This window comes from Scyliorhinus canicula, chromosome 7, assembly GCF_902713615.1.
Source record: "Scyliorhinus canicula chromosome 7, sScyCan1.1, whole genome shotgun sequence".
NCBI lineage: Eukaryota > Metazoa > Chordata > Chondrichthyes > Carcharhiniformes > Scyliorhinidae > Scyliorhinus > Scyliorhinus canicula.
In genome coordinates, this window is record NC_052152.1 from 18,645,666 (window position 1) to 18,672,354 (window position 26,689).

At 46.8% G+C, this 26,689-nt stretch overlaps 1 protein-coding gene across 1 annotated transcript in view; it reads left to right on the top strand.

The window, feature by feature from the left end:
- Nucleotides 1-21,678, top strand: part of LOC119968760 (histone H4 transcription factor-like) — a 63,547-nt gene extending 41,869 nt beyond the window's left edge. The window contains 3 exon segments of the mRNA XM_038801452.1: nt 9,998-10,136; nt 14,180-14,304; nt 16,683-21,678. Of these exon segments, the coding sequence (XP_038657380.1) occupies nt 9,998-10,136; nt 14,180-14,304; nt 16,683-17,196 (778 nt within the window). The 3' untranslated portion in view covers nt 17,197-21,678.
- Nucleotides 21,679-26,689: the final 5,011 nt, after the last annotated feature.

Below are 26,689 nucleotides of genomic sequence, written 5' to 3' on the forward strand. Positions count from 1 at the left end.
CTAGTTAAACAACAGCCTGACATAGTCATACTCACAGAATCATACTTTACAGACAATGTCCCAGGTACCACTATCACCATTCCTACCTCACCGGCAGGACAGACCCAGCGGAGCTGGTGGCACAGTAGTAAACAGTCAGGAGGGACTTTGACATCAACTTTGGACCACATGAAGTCTCAAGGCTTCAGGTTAAACATGGGCAAGGAAACCTCCTGCTGATTACCACATACCGGCCACCTTCAGCTGATGAATCAGTACTCCTCCACTTGGAAGAAGCAATGAGGGTGGCAAGTGTGCAGAATATGCTCTGGGTGGGGGATCTCAATGTCCATCACCAAGTGTGGCTTGGTAGCACCACCACAGACCGAGCTGGCCGGGTCCTAAGGGACATAGCTGCTACACTGGGACTGCAGCACTGGGACTGCACTGAAGGAACCACCACATGTGCAAAAGACAAGCTGAGGCATTCGCAACAAGCTTCAGCCAGAAGTACCAAGTGGATGATCCATCTTGGGCTCCAGAGATCCCAAGCATCACAGATAGTCAGGCTTCAGCCAATACGATTCACTCCACGTGATATCAAGAAACAGCTGAAGGCACTGAATACTGCAAAGGCCTGCAAAGGTCCTGATGATATTCCGGCAATAGTACTGAAGACGTGCTCCAGAACCTGCTGCACCCCGAGCCAAGCTGTTCCAGTACAGCTATAACACTGGCATCTACCCGGCAATGTGGAAAATTTCCCAGGTATGTCCTGTCCACAAGAAACAGGATAAATCCAAACCAGCCAATTACCGCCCGATCAGTCTACTCTCCAGCAAAGTGATGGAAGGAGTCATGAACAGCGCTATCAAGCGGCACATACTCGGCAATAACCCGCTCACGGATGCTCAGTTTGGGTTCCGCCAGGGTCACTCAGGTCTTGACCTCATTACAGCCTTCATCAAACATGGACAAAGGAGCTGAATGCCAGCGTGAGATGAGAGCGATTGCCCTTCACATCAAGGCAGCATTTGACTTGTGTATGGCATCAAAGAGCCCTAGCTAAACTGGAGTCAAGGGGAATCGGGGGGAAAAACTCTCTGCTGGTTGGTCTCATACCTTTTTTTAAATAAAAAAAAATTTAGAGTGCCCAATTCATTTTTTCCAATTAAGGGGCAATTTAGTGTGGCCAATCCACCTAGCCTGCACATCTTTGGGTTGTGGGGTCGAAACCCACGCAAACACAGGGAGAATGTGCAAACTCCACACGGACAGTGACCCAGAGCCGGGATCGAACCTGGGACCTCAGCGCCGTGAGGCAGCAGGACTAACCCACTGCGCCACCGTGCTGCCCGTTGGCCTCACACCTAGCACAAAGGAAGATGGTTGTGGTAGTTGACGGTCAATCATCTCAGCTCCAGGACATCACTGCAGGAGTTCCTCAGGGTAGTGTCCTAGGCCCAACCATCTTCAGTTGCTTCATCAATGATCTCCTTTCCATCATAATGTCCAACGTGGGGATATTCACCCATGACAGCGCAATGTTCAGCACCATTCGCGACTCTTCAGATAATGAAGCAGTCCATGTCCAAATGCAGCAAGACCTGGACAATATTCAGGCTTGGCTAACAAGTGGCAAGTTACATTTGTGCCACCCAAGTGCCAGGCAATGACCATCTCCGACGAGAGGATGTAACCACCACCCCATGACATTCAATGGCATTACCATCGCTGAATCCCCCACAATCAACATCCTGAGGGTTATCATTGATCAGAAACTGAACTGGATTAGCCATATTAATACTGTGGCCACCAGGGCACGTCAAAGGCTAGGAATCATACGGCAAGTAATTCACCTCCTGACCCCCCGAAAGCCTGTCCACCATCTACAAAGCACAAGTCAGGAGTGTGATGGAATACTCTCCACTTGCCTGGATTAGTGCAGCTCCAACAACACTCGAGAAGCCCGACACCATCCAGGCAAGTGGAGAGTATTCCAGTACACTCCTGAAATCCTACCAGCAGACCTGTCTTGAGACAATTCACACCTCTTTAACCTGGGATTACCCCTCTCTCTGGATCTGTAAAGACTTAATTACCTGTAAATGCTCGCATTCAAAGCATTGTCTTACATCTTTGACTTTGTCTATATATATAAATATAATATATGTTTCTGGAACCTACCTCTTCATTCACCTGAGGAAGGAGCAGTGCTCCGAAAGCTAGTGATTTGAAACAAATCTGTTGGACTTCAACCTTATGTTGTAAGACTTCTTACTGTGCTCACCCCAGTCCAACACTGGCATCTCCACATCCAGGACAAAGCAGCCCTCTTGATTGCTCCTCCTTCCACAAACATTCAAACCCTCCACCACTATCGGAACAGTGGCAGCTGTGTGTACCAGCTTCAAGATACACCGCAGTAACTCACCAAGGTTCCTTCGGCAACACCTTCCAAACCCACGACCACTACCATCTAGAACAGTGTTCTTCAAACTATTTTTCTGGGGACCCATTTTTACCAACCGGCCAGCCTTCGGGACCCAACCCGGCCGACCTTCGCGACCCACGCCGGCCGATCTGCGCGACCCACCATTTTCTCTTACCTTGTTTCCTGCTGACAAAAATGGAGGAAATGGTTTTGGGTCCCTTTGGCCCTCGTACACGCTCCTCCAATGCAACCTGCTGGATGAGGGTGAAGCCTTCCAGTGTAGGAAGGTGTGGAGTCTCCATCTGTCCAAAGTTCTGCATTTTTTTCCTGTAAAATTTTATCAAATAAAACCCCCCCCGAAATTGTAAAAGAAAAAATAAAATGAATAAAACCGCCCCGGACGTGTAAAACAAAAAGCTGCGGCCGCTTAAAAAAAAAAGCGGCTGCACTGCGCATGCGCGCCGATGATCGGGCACGCGTGAGCAGTGCGGCCGCATTTATTTACATGTGCGCCACCATTTTGAAGGCCCCTCGCAGCTGGCATTATTAACAGCCTGTCTGTTGCGCGCAGATTTGCGCGATCGGGAGCGCTGCGACGGACGGCTCCGCGACCCTCCTGGCACCCACCCACGGGTCGTGCCCCCGAGTTTGACAATGCCTGATCTAGAAGGACACGAGCAGCAGATATCTGGTAACCACACCACCTGGAGTTTCCTCCCCAAGTCACTCACCACTCCGACTTGGAAATACATCGCCGTTCCTTCACTGTCACTGGGGCACGGTCCTGGCACTCCCTCCCTAACAGGATAGTCAGTGTACCTACACCTCAAGGACTGCAGTGGTTCCAGAAGGCAACCCATCACCACCTTCTGAAGGACAGCTGGGGATGGGCAATAAATGCTAGCCTAACCAGCGATGCCCACATCCCGTAAATTAATTTTTATTTTATTTTTTAGCCATTGTTGATGCAGCTGGTTGTCCTGAAGAAGCGATCTGTGGTTTGTGCCAAAGCCTTCCACTGCACTAGAAGGAAATGAGGTACCAGAGTAGAGGCTGAGGCCTGGCAACCAGGCAGGGCAGACCCTTGCTTCATCTACGTCGACATGGAGGCTGTGCGGGAGAAGAGAGAGGTCCTCTTCTGTGAATGTGCAGGGACACTCCTCTGTTCAGTATCATCTCATTCTGCCCCCTCCTACACCTGCTCCTCCTCTGATGGACTATTTCCTCCCAGAGCCTCATCATCCACTCCCCTTTATATAAAGGAAAGGCCAGCAGACCACTACAGAAACCCAAACCCTTGCAGGAGGACATTTTATTGAGGGCACAACGTGACTGGTCGAGGCATCAGAATTGCATCTTCAGAAGTCATATGGCCTCCCCAATGATTGTCCTAATGAGAAGGTGGCTTGGGTTATATCACCTCTGTGCTTCTGTCTGGAATCTCGTGAAGAGGTCCTTTGCTGTCTCCTCAAGGTTTTCACTTGTTTCTAGGATCCATCACAGGCTTTGGGGGTTGAAGTGAAGATCTGGAGCAGCCTGGACTGGCGGAGGATGGAGGAATCATGGCAGCTGCCAGAAAGAGAATACTCATGAAGCTCTTGATGTGGCCACACACCAGTTGGATGTTCAGCGTGTGGAAGCCCTTCCTGTTGATTGGTATCATTGGCTGGTCGCTGGCTGCCTTGATGGCTGTATAGTTGAAATCAATGATGTTCCACCTGGGGGAATCCACCACGAGTGGAAAAACCCACGGCTCTCTGGCCCTATGAGGCTGTCTCTGTCATTAAATAATGTGGCGTCCAGCTCTGGCAAAGAGGACATAAGTAATCTCAGATATGCACTGGAGTGTTACCACTAGTGAGATGCCACATAGGTCCACAGCAGAAACGAGAAGATCAAGACCACTGCCAGTGCTGGGAGGTCTTCAGTGAGGGAGGGATCACATCTGCTTGGAAAGGTTCAGTCTCCTGCACCACTGAACCATGGTCACCCCCAGATAGCGCCCTCTTCAGAAGTCGATCCTATGGTGAGGGCATACCCTGGTGCCCTTCCTGCCCCTTGTTTCTCTCCTGCGTCCTCCTGCTGCTACGGCTTCCACCTTTGGGTGACCCTCATCATCGCTAGGCCCAAAATCTGAGAACTGTTTCCCTATAGCCAGCTGCAGCCTTCTGTGCTGCAGTGGCAATGGGATGCCAATCCTATTCAATGCCCACATCTTCACGCACAAGTTTGAACAAGACCTCCTCACCGCACAGGACCTTCAACCGACGTTGTACACCAGACATGAGACTTCATGGAGTCCAGAGCTGATTTTGAAGACCCCCACGGCAACTCCTTCCCGACTGTACACCACTGTGCTGCCACCTTTGCTGGGTCTGTCCTGCTGGTGAGACAAGATATACCCAGGAATGGTGGTAGTGGTCTCCGAGACATTGTCAGTAAGATATGGTTCTGTGAGTATGACTATGTCAACTCACAGATAAACCACCCTCTGCCATTGTACAATTCACCTCGCAACTGTCCAGCAAATTGGATGCGACAGAGCTCACATCAAAAGGATCAATGAAAACATGAAACCTAACTAAAACGGAACAGAGAAATAGTAGCTTGTGGTTCTTCCAAGCGACTGGATATTCTGTTAAAAATCCAATTAGGTGGCAACAGTTAATCTCTCCATGCTTTGCCGCACCATTTTGGTACCATCTCCATAACAAGCTACACCATTCTTAGCCATACATATTAAGCTGATCAAATTTGAAAGACCAAAAACCTTTCTCTCAATTGCGGCAGTTCTGTCAGGTAGAACTGGCTTTGAACAGCTCACGCCAGGCGTAGACCGAAGCATTTGGGACCATTTTCCTTGGAGAAAAGAAGGCTGACTGAGAACGGAGGCACATGACGCCTTCCGAAAATACCAGCATCCGGCAGTGTGTCAATTTCAAAATGCCACTCGCTCCCAGCGTGGCAGTAGCAACAAGGGTGAGAGAGGGCAGGGCAGGAATCACAGCCCTCTACATTCAGGCCAATTTACCATGTTGGAAGCTCGTTAAGCGCTCTTCAAGGTTGGAACTTGAAAATGTTAAACCGGCATGTGAGAAACATGTGCCTTCGGAACAGATTAGCTGGGAGAACGATATTAAAGAGTGGGGAGTCAGCCATGGCTGCTCCAGAGCATCATCCTGACCCCATAATAGGACCATCGGGATAAGGTGGTGGAGCAATTCAGCTCTTGGGAAAGCATGCCCACAGCACTGCACAGGTGGCACGCAGACTGGGCACTCAGCACCTTAAGAAGTCTTACGACACCAGACTTTAAACTGGTGTTGTAAGACATGAAGTCTCATGTCTTCAGGTTAAACAATGTGCAAGAAAATCTCCCACTGATGACTATGTACCGGCCACCATCAGTTGATGAATCAGTTCTCCTCCATGGTGAACACCACTTGGAGGAAGCACTGAGGGTTGCAAGGGCGTAGAATATGCTCTGGATGTTCATCCCAAGGGAAGCTTGGTAGTGGCACCACAGCCGGAGCTGACCATGTCCTGAAGTACATAGCTGCTTGACTGGGACTGCAGCAGGTGGTGAGGGAGCCAACAAGAGAGCAAAACATACTTGACCTCATCCTCACCAATCTGCCTACTGTAGATGCATCTGTCCATGACAGTATCGGTAGAAGTGACCACCGCACAGTATTTATGGAGACAAAGTCCTGTCTTCACATTGAGGATACCCTCCATCGTGTTTTTAGGCACCACCACCGTGCTAAATGGGATAGACTTCGAACAGATCTAGCAACTCAAGACTGGAATCCATGAGGCGCTGTGGGCCATCAGCAGCTGCAGCACAATCACAGCACAACCACAATCTGCAACCTCATGGCCCGGCATATCCCCCACTCTACCATTACCACCAAGCCAGGGAATCAACCCTGGTTCAATGAAGATTGCAGGACAGCATGCCAGGAGCAACATCAGGCATATCGAAAAATGAGGTGTCAACCTGGGGAAGCCACAACACAGGACTACTTGTGTGCCAAACAGCATGAGGATCACGTAATAGACAGAGCTAAGCGATTCCACAAGCAACGCATCAGAGTTAAGCTTTGCAGTCCAGCCACATCCAGCCGTTTATGGTGGTGGACAATTAAAGAACTCACTGGAGGAGGAGGCTCCACAAATATCCCCATCCTCAGTGATGGAGGAGCCGAGCATATGTGTGCAAAAGACAAGGCTGAGGCATTTGCAACAATCTTCAGCCCAGAAGTGACAAGTAGATGATCCATCTTGGTCTCCTCCGGAGGTCCTCAGCATCACAGATGTCCGTCTTCAGCCAATACGATTCACTCCACGTGATATCAAGAAACAGTTGAAGGCTTTGGACACTGCAAAGGCTATGGGCCCTGACAATATTATTGAAGACTTGCGCTCCAGAACTTGCCATACCCCTAGCCAAGCTGTTCTAGTATAGCTACAACACTGGCATATACCTGGCAATGTGGAAAATTGACAAGATGTATCCTGTACACAAGAAAGAGGACAAATCCAACCCAGCCAATTACTGCCCCTATCAGTCTACTCTCCATCATCAGCAAAGTGATGGTAGGAGTCATTAACAGTGCTATCAAGACACTTGAGAAAGGACGTACTGGCGCTGGAGGGTGTGCAGAGGAGATTCACTAGATTAATCCCAGAGCGAAAGGGGTTGGATTACGAGGCGAGGTTGAATAGACTGGGACTGTACTCGTTGGAATTTAGAAGGATGAGGGGGGATCTTATAGAAACATATAATTATGATGGGAATAGATAGGATAGATGCGGGAAGGGCAGCACGGTGGCACAGTGGTTAGCATTGCTGCCTACGGCGCTGAGGACCCGGGTTCGAATCCCGGCTCTGGGTCACTCTCCGTGAGGAGTTTGCACATTCTCCCTGTGTGTGCGTGGGTTTCACCCCCACAACCCAAAAGATGTGCAGGATAGGTGGATTGGCCACGCTAAATTGCCCCTTAAATGGAAAAAATAATTGGGTACACTAAATTTATTTTTTAAAAGGATAGATGCGGGCAGGTTGTTTCCACTGGCGGGTGAAAGCAGAACTATGGGGCATAGCCTCAAAATAAGGGGAAGTAGATTTAGGACTGAGTTTAGGAGGAACTTCTTCACCCAAAGGGTTGCAAATCTATGGAATTCCTTGCCCAGTGAAGCAGTTGAGGCTCCTTCATTAAATGTTTTTAAGATAAAGATAGGTAGTTTTTTGAAGAATAAAGGGATTAAGGGTTATGGTGTTCGGGCCGGAAAGTGGAGCTGAGTCCACAAAAGATCAGCCATGATCTCATTGAATGGCGGAGCAGGCTCGAGGGGCCAGGTGGCCTACTCCTGCTCCTGGTTCTTATGTTCTTACTCGGCAATAATCTGCTCATGGATGTGCAGTTTGGGTTGTGCCAGGGTCACTCAGTTCTTGACCTCATTACAGCCTTGGTTCAAACATGGACAGAAGAGCTGAATGCCAGAGGTGGAGGGAGAGTGATTGCCCATCACATCAAGGCAGCATTTGACCGAGTATGGCATCAAGAAGTCCTAGCTAAACTGGAGTCAATGGGAATCGATGGGGAAACTCTCTGCTGGTTGGAGTCATACCTGGCACAAAGGAAGATGGTTGTGGTGGTTGGAGATCAATCATCTCAGCTCCAGGACATCACTGCAGGAGTTCCTCAGGGTAATGTCCCAGGCCCAACCATTTCCAGTTGCTTCATCAATGACCTCCCATCCATCATAAAGTCAGAGGCGGGGATATTGGTGGATGACTGCACAATGTTCAGCACCATTTGCGACTCTTCCGATAATGAAGCAGTCCATGTCCAAATGCAGCAAGACCTAGACAATATCCAGGCTTGGGCTGACAAGTGGCAAGTAACATTCACACCACACAAGTGCCAGGCAATGGCCATCTCCTACATGAGAGATCTAGAGAGATTTAGGGCAGCACGGTAACATGGTGGTTAGCACAAGTGCTTCACAGCTCCAGTGTCCCAGGTTCGATTCCCGGCTTGGTTCACTATCTGCGGAGTCTGCGCGTTCTCCCCGCGTGTGCGTGGGTTTCCTCCGGGTGCTCCGGTTTCCTCCCACAGTCCAAAGATGTGCAGGTTAGGTGGATTGGCCATGCTAAATTGCCCTTAGTTTTGGGTGGGGTTACTGGGTTATGGGGATAGGGTGGAGATGTGGGCTTGGGTAGGGTGCTCTTTCAAAGAGCCGGTGCAGACTCGATGGGCCGAATGGCCTCCTTCTGCACTGTAAATTCTATGGTTCTAACCACCACCCCATGACATTCAATGGCATTACCATCGCTGAATCCCCCACAATCAACTTCCTGAGGGTTACCATTGATCAGAAACTGAACTGGACTAGCCATATTAATACTGTGGCTACCAGGGCAGGTCAAAGGCTAGGAATCCTACGGCGAGTAACTCACCTACTTACCCTCCAAAGCCCGTCCACCATCAGCAAGGCACAAGTCAGGAGTGTATTACAATACTCTTCACTTGCCTGGATAAGTGCAGCTTCAACAACACAAGAAGCTCAACACCATCCAGGACAAAGCTTGATTGCTCGCCTTCCACCAACATTCAAACCCTCCACCACCGACGAACAGTGGCAGCCATGTGTACCATCTACAAGATGCACTGCAGTAACTCCCCAAAGGTTCCTTCGACAGCACCTTCCAAACTCACGACTACTACCATCTAGGAGAACAGCAGATGTCTGGGAATCCCACCATCCTGACTTGGAAATGTATCACCGTTCCTTCCCTGTCGCTGGGACAATATCCTGGAGCTCCCTCCCTAACAGCACAGTAGGTGTACCTACACCTCAAGGACTGCAACGGTTCAAGAAGGCAGCTCACCACCACCTTCTGGAGGGCAGCTAGTGTTGGCAATAAATGCTGGCCTAACCAGCGATGCCCACACCCCGTAAATTAATTTATAAAAATGTAGTCATTTAAGATCAAGGCTTATATATCATTGTTTGATTGAGTAATCATTGGGTTCATTTTGAGGCAGGCAGAATATTCAAACAAATTTTTCTTTCACATTAATTGGCATTTAACAGAAGTTATGCTATTTGATATTACCATACTCCTATTTTATGCATTGGTAGCCAGTCTTACTATCTTTCACTGTATTTTTGAATTAATTCATGGGCACAGTAAAAACACCAGGGGCCATTTGAATTGTGTGTGGGGTACCTATAAGAACTGTGGGTGTACTTACACCATATGGATTGCCGCAGTTCAAGAAGGCAGCTTACCACCTCCTTCTCGAGGGCCATTAGGAATGAGTAATAAATGTTGGCCAAGCCAGCACAGCCCACATTCTGCAATCGAATAGAAAAAAATGCATCCCTGATTTCGAGGCTTGCGGACTGAGAGGTGTGATAACAAATCTCTATTGGGAAGAGTTAGGGATTTTACAGGTGAGCTGAGAGTTAATATATTGAAGGCGACCAGCTGGTTGGATTTGGCGCTTTTCTCTTAAAGCCCCTTCTGTTTAAAAGTTACTTTGCTCATTCTTTTTCCCTCTTCATTTCCAGTTTTAAGAATTTGTACGACCTACGGAAACACATTGAAACGCACAATGATGAACCAACATGCCGCTGCAGCTCTGACGGGTGTAACTTTAGTGCCCGCAGTGTGCAAACGCTTAAACAGCACCAGAGAAGAATACATGAGGTAGGTGACCAAGGGACAACTGAACTATGAAGTAACGCGGGAATTAATTTTCCTTTTCCTCACAAGAGCTTGAGCTCTCATCTGGCAAGTGGTATGAAACTCAACCTTCCTCTTTTTATCTTTCTCTTTTCATTGGTTCCTTTGTTTTTGGCTGCCTCCAGATCTTTGTTACCAATATTTGCTCATGATACCAAACGTGGAGGTGCGGCAAACATTGAGGATGTGGAAGAACAATTTTTATTTTTTTTATTTAAACACAGCGAGTGATAATGACCTGGAATTGCCTGCCTTTGAGAGTGGCAGAAAGGGAGACAATTAATGATTTCAAAAGGAAATCGACTGAGCACTTGAAATAAATTTGCAGGGCAATGGAACTAACTAGATTGCTCTGTAGGGAGCTGGCGTGGTCTTGATGGGCCAAATGGCCTCCTTTTGTGCTGTTAACACTCCATAGGCCAACGGTAGTGTTCCTGACTCTGCAAAACTGACTTGAGAGAAAGTGCCCTGAATCTTCGTACTTTTGTTCTGGGCCCATTGACCCCCGGAAACAGTGCAGAAGCAGCCACGAGGACTTCCGGACGGGAGCTGGGCTGGTTACAAGGCACTCTTCAGTGTTCTCAAACTTTGTTCCAGTTATAATAACAATAAAATAAAAAGTAGCCCTGTGGCTCCCATCCCCTCACCTCACACATTCCCTATGCCCCATCCATGCCCCTCATACCCTCCATGCCACCTGTTGCCTCCCCCCATCTACCCCCATGCCCTCCATGCCAACTCACCATGGGTAGACTGCAGAAGTCTTTTTCCTTTTATTCATGTGATGTGGGCAATGCTAACTAGGCCAGCATTAATTGCTCATCCTAGTGAGAGGTGGTGGTATTGTCACTGGGCTAGTTATCCAGAGAACCACAGTAACGTTCTGGGGACCCAGATTTGAATCCCATCACACAGATGGTGGAATTGAATTAAATTGCATCAATACAAATATGGAATGAAGGGTCGTGAAAACATTGTCGATTGTCGGGGGGAAAAGATCTGGTTCACATTTGTCCTTTAAGGAAGGCAATCTGCTGTCCTTATCTGGTCTGGCCTACACGCGACTCCTGACCCACAGCAATGTGGTTGATTCTTAAAAGCCCTCTGAAATGGCTTAACAAGCCGCTATGGATAGCACAGTTGTTAGCACTGTTGCTTCATAGCACCAGGCTCCCTGGCTCGATTCCTGCCTTGGGTCATTGTCTGTGCAGAGTCTGCACATTCTCCCCGTGTCTGCATGGGTTTTCTCCTGGTGCTCCGGTTTCCTCCCACATGTCCCAAAAGACGTGCTGTTAGATAATTTGGACATTCTGAATTCTCCCTCCAGTGCTTTATCCTTTATGAAAACATATATTTGTATTCATAGACCAACATCAAAGAATTCTTTGTAATCATCGTGTTATGCCACTCTGGGCCAGTCGATTCCAGCCCCATGTACCCCGGAGTCACAACACAAAAGTAAATTAACCAATAATTCTTATTTAAAAACTTGAAATCTTTGGCCCTTGGTTTCCCATTCATTGCTATCACCAGGTTTGCAAGTTTAAATTATTACAACTAAATTATTGATAACTAAAACAAATATGAAACATAGAGTAAACACAGCAGCTTAATGCCGAGCTACTATCTGACTCCCCTTTAACTGCCCCGCTTTCTACCCATACACACAAGATAGACAAACAAAGAAGAGGAAGGGGGGGGGAGGTGGAGGTGGAAAAATAATAAGGATGAAAGTATGAAAGTAGAAGATAATTGTCCTTGCTTAAGATGATGAGTCCTTTCAGTGCACTTCCTTCACAGTTTGGGTTGGAGTAAAGTGTCAATATAGCATGTAATGAGTTTCTTTGCAGCCAGCAGTACATCTTACACCTTTCCAGGAGAGACCTCTATCAGATTCTTGTCTCTGCTTGCACATCAGCATTTTTGCAGAGAGAGTTATCAGATTCTGGATTCTGCCACATCAGACTTGTTTGGGGGGGGGGGGGGGGGGGGGGGGGAGAGAGAGAGAGAGATCTCTTACACTGCATTTCGAGAGAGCAAATTCATCAGATTTTTCAAAGAGTGAGTTAGAACTCTTCCATCCAGGTTTCAGAACCAAAATGAAATGAGAAAATCAGCCTTGTGACTGGAATACCCTGTCAATGGGACCGTAACCAATTACCCACTGGCCACCGGGCAGGGCACAGACATTTGAGACAATTCATTGGCCACCAGCTAAGTCAATCAAAGCGAGTCATCACTGATGTCACCGGCTGCTGCAATCCTGTGCTTGAATTTAAAGACACAGGCCACCTACAGGGCAGCACGGTAGCATTGTGGATAGCACAATTGCTTCACAGCTCCAGGGTCCCAGGTTCGATTCCGGCTTGGGTCACTGTCAGTGCGGAGTCTGCACATCCTCCCCGTGTGTGCGTGGGTTTCCTCCGGGTGCTCCGATTTCCTCCCACAGTCCAAAGATGTGCAGGTTAGGTGGATTGGCCATGATAAATTGCCCTTAGTGTACAAAATTGCTCTTAGTGTTGGTTGGGGTTACTGGGTTATGGGATAGGGTGGAGGTGTTGACCAAGGGTAGGGTGCTCTTTCCAAGAGCTGGTGCAGACTCGATGGGCCGAATGGCCTCCTTCTGCACTGTAAATTCTATGATATATACAAGCTGCTTTGCCTTAAATACACAGGCTGCATTAAAGTCGCAGATCCATAACTCATCCATGGATTAAAATAGTGTCAGCAAACAAAAAAAAGAAAAGAAAGGAGAAATAGGGAAATAAACAGGAGGGACCCTTACACATGGAACTGTCAGTCAAACTGTGAACTGACAGGTCCCCCACTGTGATAATGTTAGTTTGTGGAAGCAGTCAAGCATACAGTAATCCTATAATGCTAGCCCTCGGGCATATGTCAACAAACGTTGGAAAACCAAGCTATTTCTTTCAACTGCAGACTGGATTTTTGTTTCAAAAATATGAAACTGCTCAGAAGGTTAAATGAGAATCGCAGGACAGTTTCACAGACCGTAACTTTTTACAGACCTTTATGTCTACTCAAGGGCGCACCTGACCTCTCCTAAAGAGGCATCTGATATCTTCCAAAGGTGCACCTCAGCTGTCCTTTTTTTTTTTTTAATTTAGAATACCCAATTCATTTTTCCAATTAAGGGGCAATTTAGTGAGGCCAATCCACCTACTCTGCACATCTTTGGGTTGTGGGGGCGAAACCCACGCAAACACGGGGAGAATGTGCAAACTCCACACAGACAGTGACCCAGAGCCGGGATTCGAACCTGGGACCTCGGCGCCGTGAGGCAACAGGGCTAACCCACTGCGCCACCGTGCTGCCTGCCTCAGCTGTCCTAAAGAGGTACCTGACCTCTCCTGGAGGTACATTACCTCTCCAAATATTCTGGCCGCTTTATTCAGATGTCTAAATCCCATGGGTCACGTTTTGGAAATCCGAGTTTTGCTTCTGTTTGAAGGCAGTTTCAGTTTTACAAGTGCAGCTGCCTCCGCGAACCATGGAGTAGCAAAGTATAACCTGCCTCTGTCCCCCTCCTCAGGCATAAATTATGGGTGCTTGGGTTTGGAGGCGGGACTTCAGGAATTGGGGCTGTGGGTGTCATTTTGACTAAAGCACGGAGCCCTTCAGGCTTCATACCGACCTCTGTCTTGATTTTCTCAGAATCGAGGTGGGTTCCCACGTTGTGGGCCTGTGTGCATTTTTTTGTGACATCGCGTCACATCTGTGGACAAAATTACGGGGTCCTTTTTGCTACTTATGCAGTTGATGTTGGTGAGTTTGGAACATATTATGTAACCACTGGAATATAAATGGGGGATCATTTTGGCTGTTCCTAGCACAGCTCTCATATTAGTGACAAATAGCTCCCAGGAGGGCAATGACTGTTCAAAGTGTTTATTGTGTGGCACTAGCATAGTAAAAAGGATGTTTCTTTTCATCTTCAAAACATTTTGAAGTTAATAAAACGATGGGACCATGCCCTCTCTATTCAGGGGGAAACAAAGCCTCGGTACAAGTGCCACATCTGTGCCAAGTGTTTTTCCTGGGCCTACACACTAACAATGCACCTGCGGAAGATGCACCAGCTGAAGTGGCCTTCTGGGCACGCACGATTCAGGTAGGAAAGTATAATACACCGAGAGCCATAGGGTATTGACTTAGATTATTACTGACGCTGCTTATTCTAGTAACCTGTATATTGCCTTTTGGAAAGCTAATGGGCCCGATTCTCCCGTTTCCCGCAGGATCTGTCGGCAAGTTCGCCACCGCTCTTCAATGACACTTTGCCACTTTGTTGGACCGTGGGGAGTTTCTCACCGGTTTTGGCCACATTTTGAATTTTTTTTAGCGTTGGGGAACTGAACTCCGAGATCGGGCCGCTATTTTGAAAGGGTGCCCTGATCTCTAAGTTTGTGGGTCACCTACACCCCCCAAGTATGGACACCCCGCTATGGTATGCCTGGAGGTCCTCCTCCTGAGCCCCCCCCCCCCCAAACCCCCTTACAGCTCTCCTTTCCTTCTAGGACCTGCAACCTACTGGAGGCCCCTACTTACCTGCCCTGCACTCTCCCACCTTTCCAACCCCCTCCTACCCTCCTTTCATGGGCATGGCCCCCCTTGCCCCCGACCCTTGTCAGTGCCACCCTGGCACTCGGGCACCTTTGCACTGGCACCCAGACAGTGCCCCTGCTGGCTTGGCAGTGCCATCTGGGCACCTTGATATCGCCAGGGTGGCAGTGCCAATGTGCCCGCATTCCAGGGGGAGAGCTAGGGAGCCACCCTGCACTTACCCTGACCACCCTCGGATCTCCAGAGATCCCTTCCCCCCCCCCCCCCCCCCCCCAGATGCCGTTCCGCTTGGTCCACGTTTGTGTGGGCTAGCACTAATCGGCGCCCAGCCGAAGAATCACGGGAGGCCATTGGATCTCGCACAGATAGGTCGCAAGCAGGTTGCCTCTCAGTTGCCCCCCCCCCTTCCCCCCCCCCCCCCCCCCCAGCCCTCCCATGGTGGCCCACCCTTGCAGGGCGTCCCCCCAACCGTGGGTCTTTCCATCCCTCACCGAGCACAGAGGCAGAAAGCCCAGTGCCCCCGGGCTCTTCGCCTGTGAGCAAAGATGGCTACTGATCTCCTCGACTCCCCACAGAAGCCCTTGCGCCAGGTTCACGCTTTTCAAAAGAAGTTCTAATCGGTTCTTGCTTCTCAGATCAATATTACACTACTTACGATCCTAACATTGGCCTACCCCACGCATAATCTGACCTGTGTGGATTTAAACCTTCCGAATTTGAGGCGGGAGAGCTGCCAACCAAGCCAGGCCAACAGATGGGCGTCAGTGGTGCTTCTGTGAAAAATCGATGGGACAAAATGTGTTATACAGCAGAGAGAGAGAACCCATCTTATATATAGAGAAGAGATTGACCATCTGGTCCATTTTAGTTAATCTATCTGGTATGATTCTTGTTTTAGTAGACACTGCAGCATTGATGCCTCCAATGGGGCTGAGAGAGGAACCCAATTACCAATATGAGAAATTGAAATCTTACAATTGTATAAACAGCTACGTGAAACAGGATGGCAAGTGGGAACTATCTGTTAACCAGAATGGATGTAATGTGAAGTGAGTTCAGGTTGTTGGCCAGTCTATTAACAGCTTAAATAGTTCTTCACTGGGTGACATAAGTCGGATTTCTTTCACCTTTTGTGTTCCAACACACCGATTAAGCTTTCAGAAGACACATATCTTCTATCTGTCTAAACTCATCACTGTAGAGGCCCCTTAATCCGATCGATTGTGAACTACCTAAAAATTGTTTGGCTAATAGCTTGCAGGACATCACAATGCTAATGCTTAGCACAGGTGTAATATGACGACGGCTGACGCATGTTGGGGCAGAATCGAGGGAGCATCCCTTCAAACTTGTCTACTCTGCTTTACCTGGCCTGCATCGTAAATCCATGAAACTGAAAGCATTTAATTCCACAATTTGAAAAGCCTCATACAAGGTTGCATGGGTGTTGCACCGGTTTAGACGATGACCTTTCACCTCTGCTACCTGGGTTCAGATCCAAACAGAATCAGTTTCTAGATTAATTCTTCTAGATTTCGTGGGCAGGTTCAGCCCAGTTCCTGGTGGGCGTGGCAGGGCAAGAAGCTGGTTCCTTTGCTGAATTGCTGATTTCCACTCTGCGCTTTGTGTTCCGGAGGGGTGAAGAGCATTGGTACTGTTCCATTTTGGTCACACAAAAAGGCGTTCTGAGTGAGCTTTGCCTGTTGGGTGCCATTTTACGCAGTGCCAAATTAAGGTTGCCCAACTCAACAGAAGTGTGACTTTCCGGGTCACTTGTGTTGGATTTGAACCAAGTTCCAGAGGCGACAGGTCCACACCTAGACCACCACATCACTCAACCATACCCCTCTTCCATTCAAATTAAATATTTTATGTGTGATGATGAAAATGGACCCCATACTTTTTTTTTTTGCTTTAACTATCTAGATACAAAGAGCATGCAGATGGCTATTTACAGCTGCATATGGTCCGCTATGAAACCGTTGAACTGACGCAAAAGATCATCAAGGACCTGGAGAAGAGGCGAGGTCCCCGGAGGAAGGCAACAGAAGTGTGTCTGCATGCACCAGAATCCCGCCGCAAGACTCTCTCTGCGAAACCTACCAGCGGCAAAGCGGGCAAGGAGGAGGAGGATTGCCTTGCTGCCGCCACGCGACTGAGGCGTGCTGGACAGCGGGAAACCACCAGCCTGCCAGCCAAGCCCTCGCCAAAGTCCCTTCAGCCAATGCAGTGCCACACTCCAGAGCCCTCTGAAAGGGGCGAGAAGGATGCCGGGGTTTCTGGAAATTACTCTCCCGTCTTTTCCGTCCTCAGTAATGTATCCCAGCCGGCAACCAGGCCCCCTGCTGCTCCTGAAAGGAATGAAGACACCTCGTCCCTTGACCCTGTTGAAACCCTGGAGAAAGTAGCGCGAGGTCTTGGGATCCAGATAATCGGATAATCGGGGTTGCTGGTGGCGAAGTGGTAAAACCCTGGTCCCTAACTTCTTTAAAGAATAGTGGCCTAAATAAAGCTAGGGTGTTGGGAGTTAAAATATAACAGGATCCAGCTGACTACATTATCAGAATTAAGACACCACTGTTTGTTGCTACATGTACAAGTGCCTCAGATAACCAGCAACTGGGTACTGGATTTCCACCTCCTGCATAAAATTGGTGTTTGTTCCATGAAGCATGTTTCCAAGGCAAAGTCAGGCGAACTGGGCCATCATTCTTGTGCTGGGTAGCACGGAGGCTGGGCAGCAAACCCGTAGTCTTCTTCGCAGCAAACATGCGAGGAGACCTGAGCAGACCAGAGGAACTGAAGATAAAATAAGTGTGGGAAATATGCTTAAAATTTGGAGTGGATGAGGACGATTTAGCCTCTGGCCTTTTCCTGTTGTTTATTTCCTTGTGCTGCACACAAGATGGGCTGACGTTATCGGAAACCCAACTCCTTTTGAAGGACCAGCTCAATCTGTATGGGTCTACTTCCCACAAGAATGTTGTCATTTATAAACTGAAAGATATACAGTTCAAAGCCTTCATTCTCATTGGTCCAAAATTGTGAAAAGGTGCTCCCTGACTCCCTCTGCCTCTTTCTCTAACTGTAGACCACTGCTGCCACTCGTCTTGACAGGAAGGAAGAGCTTGACCTGCAATCAGATTGTTGCGACTCGGGTTGATGAGAGAGGCCTTTCCAGCCGGAAAAGCTGTCAGCAACCACCTGCATTTATGTGGCACCTTTTGGAAATAGAAAAACTTCCCGAGACACTTCATAGAAGCATAGTGAATGTCAAGCCAAAGAAGGAAATGTTAGGAGCTTGTCTTATTATAATATCCCGCTGTTTTTAAAAAATTAAGTCCAGTGTCTTGGCAACAGACACTTCCTGTTAACCTGCTCCATCTGTTGATCCCTCTTTTACTTCCAGGTGTCTCTTCACAATTGCCCTTCCCAACCCTGAACCATTCCCCCCCCTTACTTTTGCACCTTAACATATTGACACAAGCTTACTTTATCCCGTATAAGTATCTTATTCCCGTGTGGTCCGTCTTGAGACGTCTTCCTTTTGGCTGCAGAGTCAGTGGAGATGAACGCATCAAGCTTGTGCCTGCTGTGCTCAGCAATATCCTTTTCACACTCTCTCTTTAAAATTTTAATCGAGACGGCATGGCAGAGATGGGACTCTTGGCACCAGATCAAATGTCCTCCAAAGATTTCTTCCCCTGATCACTAATGATTAAGCGTGCTGTCAAATGGGCTGAAGGGCTCAGCCGCGGCACTGTTTGATCTCCGAGAGGAGGTTTCTGACGGACTATACCAGCGGTGACTCACTGGTGAGTGGGCAGTGTCCTCACTTCTCTTGCAATGAACTTTGCTTTTCCCCAGTGTGCGGCAAACCTACCCTGTGCAATGATCTCCATTTGACAATGCGCACACCAGCTTTCCCTTTATGCCCAATCACCTTTTCCTCCTTTCTCTCTAAATGCAAATAATACCTTTTCAAAGTCTTTTTTAACGTGAGGTTTTGGAAAGATGTCTTGAGGGGCCTCACCTGAGTGTGACTCAGATCTCCCTTTAGTTATTCTTCCAATAGGTAAATAAAACTAGTCTGTGCTTGAGTTTCCAACTCTTCATGGGGTTGTTTTTTTTAAGAACTCTCCAACATTTGCGTATAGCTCTAAACTGCTCTCTGTACTCGATGAGCAGCCTGCAGTCTCCGACAGTAATAAACTGTTTTATGTTGTGATGCTTAGACCGTGCCCCATTTATCCCATTACAGTGCTGCCTCCATCTGGGCACTGAACCATCCCAGCATAAGAGATAAATAGCCTATGGTTGAAATTGATGCTTTTTAAACTCCTGTTTCACCTTCATACTCCCCCTGCAGCTGACAATGGGGAAGACCATAAGATATAGGCGCAGAATTAGGCCACTTGGCCCATCGAGTCTGCTCCGCCATTCAATCATGGCTGATAGTTTCTCATCCCAGGTCGGTGTCTAGCATGAAGTTGCAGCCGAGGCTTCGGAGCCATTGTCCATCTGCAAATCCACATCCTTAACTGCGAATGGGGTGACCTGGCTGGTTCATTAATATCCATCAGTGCCAAAAATATGCATCCAAATCCTGTCGGGCCTGTCTGTGTGACTTCAGTTCCACATCGATGACTTCTACGAGACATGATCCACTGGTTGTGGATGACTGCAGTGTCGCTGCCCACAACGTGCTAGATTTGCAAGCCACTCTCGCTCTCTTCAAACCTGCATACAAGAAACTCGGTTTGTCCTTAAATATTGTCAAAACAAAACTCGTGTATCAGCCCACACCTGGTCGGTCAAATATTCCACCCGTCATGTACATTGAAGGAGACACTCTGGAATATGTTGAGCATTTCCCATTCCTTGGCAGCTACCTCTCTAAAGGCTACCAGAGACGAGGAGATGCAACGCCAGCTCAGCTTCTACAAACTGACTGCGAGTGTTCAACACTAAAGACCTCCACAGGTCAACAAAAGTCCAAGTATACAGAGCAGTTGTTGTCAACACACTCTCGCACTGCAGTGAAACCTGGGCCCTGTATTAGCGACACAAGAATGCTAGAGAAATTCCATAAGCATGCCTCTGCTGCAGTCTCTGGATTGTATGGACAGACTGTTGAACAAACACGAGTGTCCTTCCAGAAATCAACTGCACTAGCATTCAGGAGAAACTGCTGCAAAACCACACCAAGGGATTAAGAAAAGTGCCGTCTCTGCCTGCATTCTCAAGTCACAAACGGTCAGTGTTGCAGGGGAGGAGAAAGACAATGTTTCAAGGATATTCAAACTCTCTTTGAAGCATGCTGCCTTGAGATTAATGACTTGGAGGAACTTGTCTATCAAGCTGCATCGTGCTTTGAGACCTAATGCCTTAATGACCAGGCAAAGTGGCAGCAGAGACGGAAAGAAAAGGGAGCAAAACCTGCCAGCCAGATCCCACTACCTCATTTGACGCCCTGCCCCATGTCGCTCAAAGATCTGTGGGTCGGGACTTGACCTCTTCGGTCACATGAAGATCCAAGGGAGAAACTCAGGAACCTGAATATACATCATTCTCGAACCGAGGGACAGCCGACTGTAAATTATTTGGCTCTTAATTTGTTTGCTGATGTGGCCTTGCACGTTACTCATACAACAGGGGGTTGGCAATATATGCCTGTCTTGCTAGCGAACTCCAAAAGTGAATGATGTTTTATTTAGAATTTGGAGCAGAGCAGCCCCAATGCATTGTGGGACCACTACACCACAGGGAAGCCACAACGAACTCTGCTTTACCTCATTAAACCAGAGTTGTTTGGTCAATTCACTTGGATAAACAGTGGGGCTCCTCCCCTCCATGTTGTCAGAACACGTGTGGAAGCTAAGGCGCGATGAGACTTGTGGCACCTAGACTGGGATTACACCTTGTTGCTGAGGCCCTGAACCACCAATCATTGCAGCAGTACCGAACCGTCAGGAACTACACCTTCATTGAAGTCAACAATAACAAAGCTGGCGAAAGTGGGCGTTTTCCTCCCACTCAGAGTGCCGGCAGCAACACTTTGTCCTGATAACGCACAAGGTCATACAGAAACCCTTATAAACAACTTCTCCTTCATACTGCCACCGCAGCTTTAAGTACAGGGCAGGTTCCCCTCCCAAGGCAAGTTCCCAAACTCCCCAAAATCTGACGAGCTTGGATTGGAAGTGGGATTTTGGGCACGGTGAAAATTTGCCGACGCCTTGCTAACTAACACTGTCACACCGTGAGGCGGAAATAAAATGGTGATGTAGGGTAGTTGGTGGGTGGGGGAAACAAGAGCTCTGATTTTTCTTTCCATTCAGATATTTGTGTGTTTGGTTTACATTTTAGAAATGTTAACGGTTACCGGGAAAACAAGCTGTACAGTTTATAAGCTGAACAAAGTGGCAGAGCCATTTCTTGAGCTTGTTACTTACAGCCGAGATTGCACACTGGTGCCTTCCGCATTCATTTGTACTGACTACTGCCTGTAAAAGTCATAAGTAATGAGCCTGTAAAACCTTCCATCAAATGGAAGTTTTGTAAACTGTGAACTGACACTGAGTGTTTATATTTTAACTGAACATCCTGTCAATTGAATAAGTTGTAAATTGTGTTTATCACCAGGCTTGTGGTAAAGTATTCGTAGTGTTAGTTTAATTTATATTGTACTCTGTCCTCTTGAACTGGAACACACCCAATACTGTAAAACTATAGTCTGACATTGTAAACCTGAACAGTTTATAATGACAGTATGAAATTGCTGGCATTGAAAAAGGAGTTTGTGATTTTCCAAGCCCTTAGTTAATAATAATCTTTAATTAAGTAAATTAATAATCTTTATTGTCACAAGTAGGCTTACATTAATTCTGCAATGAAGTTACACACTCCGGCGTCTATTCGGGTACACTGAGCGAGGATTCAGACTGTCCAATCCACCTAACAGCACGTCTTTCGGGACTTGTGCGAGGAAACCAGAGTGCCCGGTGGAAACCCACGCAGACACGGGGAGAACGTGCAGACTCTGCACAGACAGTTACCCAAGCCAGGAGTCGAACCTGGGACCATGGTGCTGTGAAGCAACAATGCTAACCACTAAGAGCTTTTCTGGTTAATGGGATCTTCCACCATACACGCAAGAGTTAGAGTGTATTTTTGTCATTGTGAATGGGGCACTTTTGTCTGTACTCTATACTGGTCTCATTGTGATTTCACTGCCGTCTTATTGCAATTAGCTGGCTCAGTGAGTATGGTGACAGCACTGTTACAAACATGATTCACCTGGAGTTAACTGAGGTGGGTTGGTATTTTTATGAGCCCGCACATCCAAACAGAGAGCCTCGCCCACCAGGAGTACACTCCCGCGCAGCCCTGCGAGTACAGACTTGTTAAGTGCACACCAGATGTTTAATACTGTGTTATTTATAATAACTTTTGATTGAGACTACAGTCTGTACTACTTAACAACAACATCTCACTAGCTAGAGACAGTCGCTGTTTACAAATGTTTACTTTATTAATATTTATGGACACAACTTTGTGTCACTAACAAGTCTGCTTAGTACTTTTACTTCCACCTGAGTCTCTGCCAGCACTATGTAGGAATTTAGCAGCTGTGAATACATTGAGTTCACCACCAGGATACGTAGGGATGGACGATAAATTCCACACTTGTCAGCAACGCACATAACTAAGAATTAATTTTTTTTAGATACGCAGTGAATCATTGAAATTATTCAGGGTCGCCGAGGTACGGGTTTGATCCCGGCCCAGGGTCACTGTCCGTGTGGAGTTTGCACATTCTCCCTGTGTCCGCGTGGGTCTCACCCCCACAAGCCAAAAAGATGTGCGGGGTACGTGGATAGGCCTCGCTAAATTGCCCCTTAATTGGAAAAAAGAATTGGGTACTCTAAATTTGTTTTTAAAAATATTATTCAAGGCCGATTTAGATAGTTTTTTTGATGGACAGAGATGGGGGTTAAGGGGGGCAGACAGGAAGGTGGAGTTTAGTCAGGATCTTATCAATGGTTGAGCAGGTTCGAAGGGCCAGCTCTGAGCCCTAAGTCCTGGCATTTTAAGAGCACTCAGGATTTATTATATCAGGAACGAAAGTACTATTGAATATTTATTGGAAAATACTGTACCTCAGCCATGCCTGGTAAAACAGAAGAATTTATTTAATGCAATGATTCGTTCATTATGCTTTCTCTTTTTAAAAATGAATTTAAATGTGGCTTGTCCTATGAAGGAAATGTTAATGGTGGGTGTTTATATTCTAACTCCTCTATCAAGTGACAAGCTCTTTTGGGAATTTTTGTCCCTTTCTCCTCTGCTTCCTACCTGGAAGCATAGAGTTTTAATGAGGCCTCGGTACTTGGGAGAGATGTCAGGTGGTTTACTGTATGTGACAGGAGAACATTCCACGGTGCTTGAAACCGAGTTAGAAAATATTTTTCTATTTGTGAATGAATCTCACTCCGGGTCATGTGTCTGTCTTTCTGAGGGATTCATTTGTTTCTTGTTTCTGCCGCATAATGAACAATTGCTCGCTGAAGTTTAATTTTGATGGCACTGACTGGAGTGTGCAGCCCTGACGAACCCAGGTGTCATCTTGCATTGACATGTCGTTGGCAATTTGGAGCAGACTTTTGAAGTACTTTCTGTCATGTCTACTCTATTATTTTAATATAGAATTATCCTGCAGTTGCACTCCACTAGCCTATTCCTTGTGGCTGGACAACGTGAGGTGCACAACACAAAATCTGATTATCATTACAGACTGCAAATCTTTGGGGGTGATTGCCACTCATGTATGGTGCACTGATAATGTTCAGCAGACTTTGTTGCATGTGGAATCTGTTCTGGATCTGACTAGTTGAAGCTGCAGAATTAAATGTCAGTGTGCACAGTACCACAGTGCTTAGCACTGTTGCTTCACAGCTCCAGGGTCCCAGGTTGTATTCCCAGCTTGGGTCACTGTCTGTGGGGAGTCTGCACGTTCTCCCCGTGTCTATGTGGGTTTCCTCCGGGTGCTCCGTATTTCTCCCACAGTTCAAAGATGTGCAGGTTAGGTGAATTGGCCATGCTAAATTGCCCTTCGTGTCCAAAAAGGTTAGGGGGGTTACGGGAATAGGGTGGAGGTGTGGGCATCAGCAGGGTGCTCTTTCCAGTGCCAATGCAGACTCGATGGGCCGAATGGCCGCCTCCTGCACTGTAAATTCTATGTTTCTATGAAAACTGCACAGATGCAAATTTAAAATGGATTCTGATAATTGACTAGTGGGGACGTTCCTGAAATACCTTGACTTCTAACCGGGCGGCAGGGAGGCATTGATTAGCACTGCTGCCACACAGCTCCAGGGTCCCGGGTTCAATTCCAGCCTCGGGTGACTGGAGTTTGCACGTTCTCCCCGTGTCTGTGTGGGTTTCCTCTGGATACACCGGTATCTACCCACAGTCCAAAGATGTGCAAGTCAGGTGGATTGGACACGCTAAATTGCCTCTTTGTGTCCAAAAGGCTAGGTGGGGTTACGGGGATTAAGTCAGGTCCTCTTTCCAAGGGCTGGTCAGACTCGATGGGCCGAATGGCCTCCTGCTCTGTAAATTCTATGATTCTAATTGCAATTTTATCCATATTTCCCATATAAATGTTTATAAAGCTTTCTATATTAACAAACTCAACTTCTGCTCCAATGCCAAATGATTATTTCTGATACCCACCTTAACCTTCCCGCTCCCTACTGATATGACACTCGAATTAACACAGAAAGAAAAAATACAAAAGCCACGTCATGTATCCACAAGAACTGCATACAGTAGTCAAAAATATTTTCTTCATCAGTTGCTTCAAAGAATCAGAAATGTTTTAGTATCTTAGTTTCTCATGAGGATTTTTGCAATGGTGCTCTTTTGTACGGAAGTACATGTGTTTGTAAATCATATTTTGTGCATATTGCATACGTGTATATAATTGGAAATGTAAAAGTTTTCGAATTGCAGAATGAAATACTGCATTCTCTCAGTCTCTGTCCACTGAATGTGCCTCAGGTATTTTGAAATAATCTTTAGTCCGAAAGACGAGAGAAATTTAGGGGTGGCAAACGATAGATTGTCTGGTACCAACAATGTGTTCAGTTTTCTTTCACGTTCTTCCAGGTTTAATCTACGTTAAATTAAGAATACAATAGCGTTGCTATAAAATCTTCCTATTGTCTCATATCTCTTGTGCAGTTTGGCAATTCGGCGACTGAATTCGAATAAGAATTGCAAGATGAAGAAAAGGCCAAGGTCCATATAGTTTGCCTTCTACCACACTCGTCATCAACATAGTATGATGATGGATTTGCTGGCTAATTGATTGTAACAATCAGTTGTTTTCGATACAGCATTGGCATGGTTCTGTAATATGACAGGCTTGTGCTGTGTTGAGATTAGCTCCCTTTTAAAGCAAATACAACATTGCATCATGGAAGAGCCAAACTGATTGAAAGGAACTTTGTAGATTAGAGACCTGTTGATTCCTCTGGATTGCTGCAACTAAAACGAGAGGGAAGATTTCCTGTTTTCTCTTTGAAGTTTGTTCTTAATACACATCCATTTTAGAATGTTACACACACACACAGGGGAAGTAAAACTTCCCCCTTCAACAAATGTACAGGTTGTACATTTACTTAGTTTTTCAATTAACATACACTGATTTTGTTTTACAAAAGTTGTCTTCATGCTCCTCGTGTTTTTTATATTGCAAATAAATTTTTTTATTTCTGGTATTTGTTGCTATCTGATTCGTTTGTGCATGCATCTTGTGATTTATTGAATTCCTGTGTCACTTTGCAATCAATTACTTCCATTTTGCGCGTGTCGCACTTTCCATCACAGTTAAACCAAATTTTGCTTACCTTTTTGTATTAAGTCCTCCGAGCCTCAGTTATTGGGTAAGTGATGGTGTTATGGGCATCCCAGCAAGGTCTGCACAATATATCTCCATGACGCCGCCTGTTAACATGGTTTTTGCTGCAACCTCCTTTCCCACCCAGGCCCAACATGACTGTAGCCACACACACAGGTGAAGGCATGTTACCTGCGACCAATTGTAGTTCAAATTCTGCTTGTAATTTTAAAAGCACCCAAGGAGTTGTAAGCCAGTTACGATTAAGGGTCAGAAATGCAGCTTTTTTCATTCCTGCAAGATCAGGACATCCCTAAATGGTTTCCCCTGCCACTAATCATGTGGCAACTGAATTTTTAAAAAACGTATTGAAAATTTTTCACATTAATCAAAACAAACTGAAACAATAAAACAGATATACACAATATCTAATTAGCTTTTACACAAAAACTAACCTAATACCTCGAACAGTTGACGATGACTAACTCATTAAAAAAGGAAATGTCATCTTAGGTAGAACCTCTCCAGCAACCCCTTGATGGTGTATTTGACCTCCAAATGTAGAAATGACATGAGATCACCCAGCCGAGGCACTGGACGGAGTGGGAGACCCCCACTCGAAGAATTTGCCTCCGGGCTATCAACGAGACAAAGGTGAGGATATCCGCCTTCACCCCTGACTGAGCCACCGGCAAATCTGACATGGATCCAAGTCTATATGGTATATATACAACATGGTGTTAAAGAAAGAAGCCCTGAAGCCTATCAGCTTGGGATAGGACCAAAGCCGTGTGTATGGTTAGCTGGCCCATGAGAGCAATGCTCACATTTATCCTCAACCCTCTGGGGGGCGGAAAAACTGCTCATTCTAGCCCTGGTCAAGTGTGTCCTCTGCAAAACCTTGAAATTAATCGCTTTTCTGAATGGAAGGTTGTGACTATTGGTGTTCCACAGGGATCGGTACTTGGCCCTCTGTTGTTTGTGGTGTACATAATCGATTTGGAGGAAAATGTAGCCGGTCTGATTA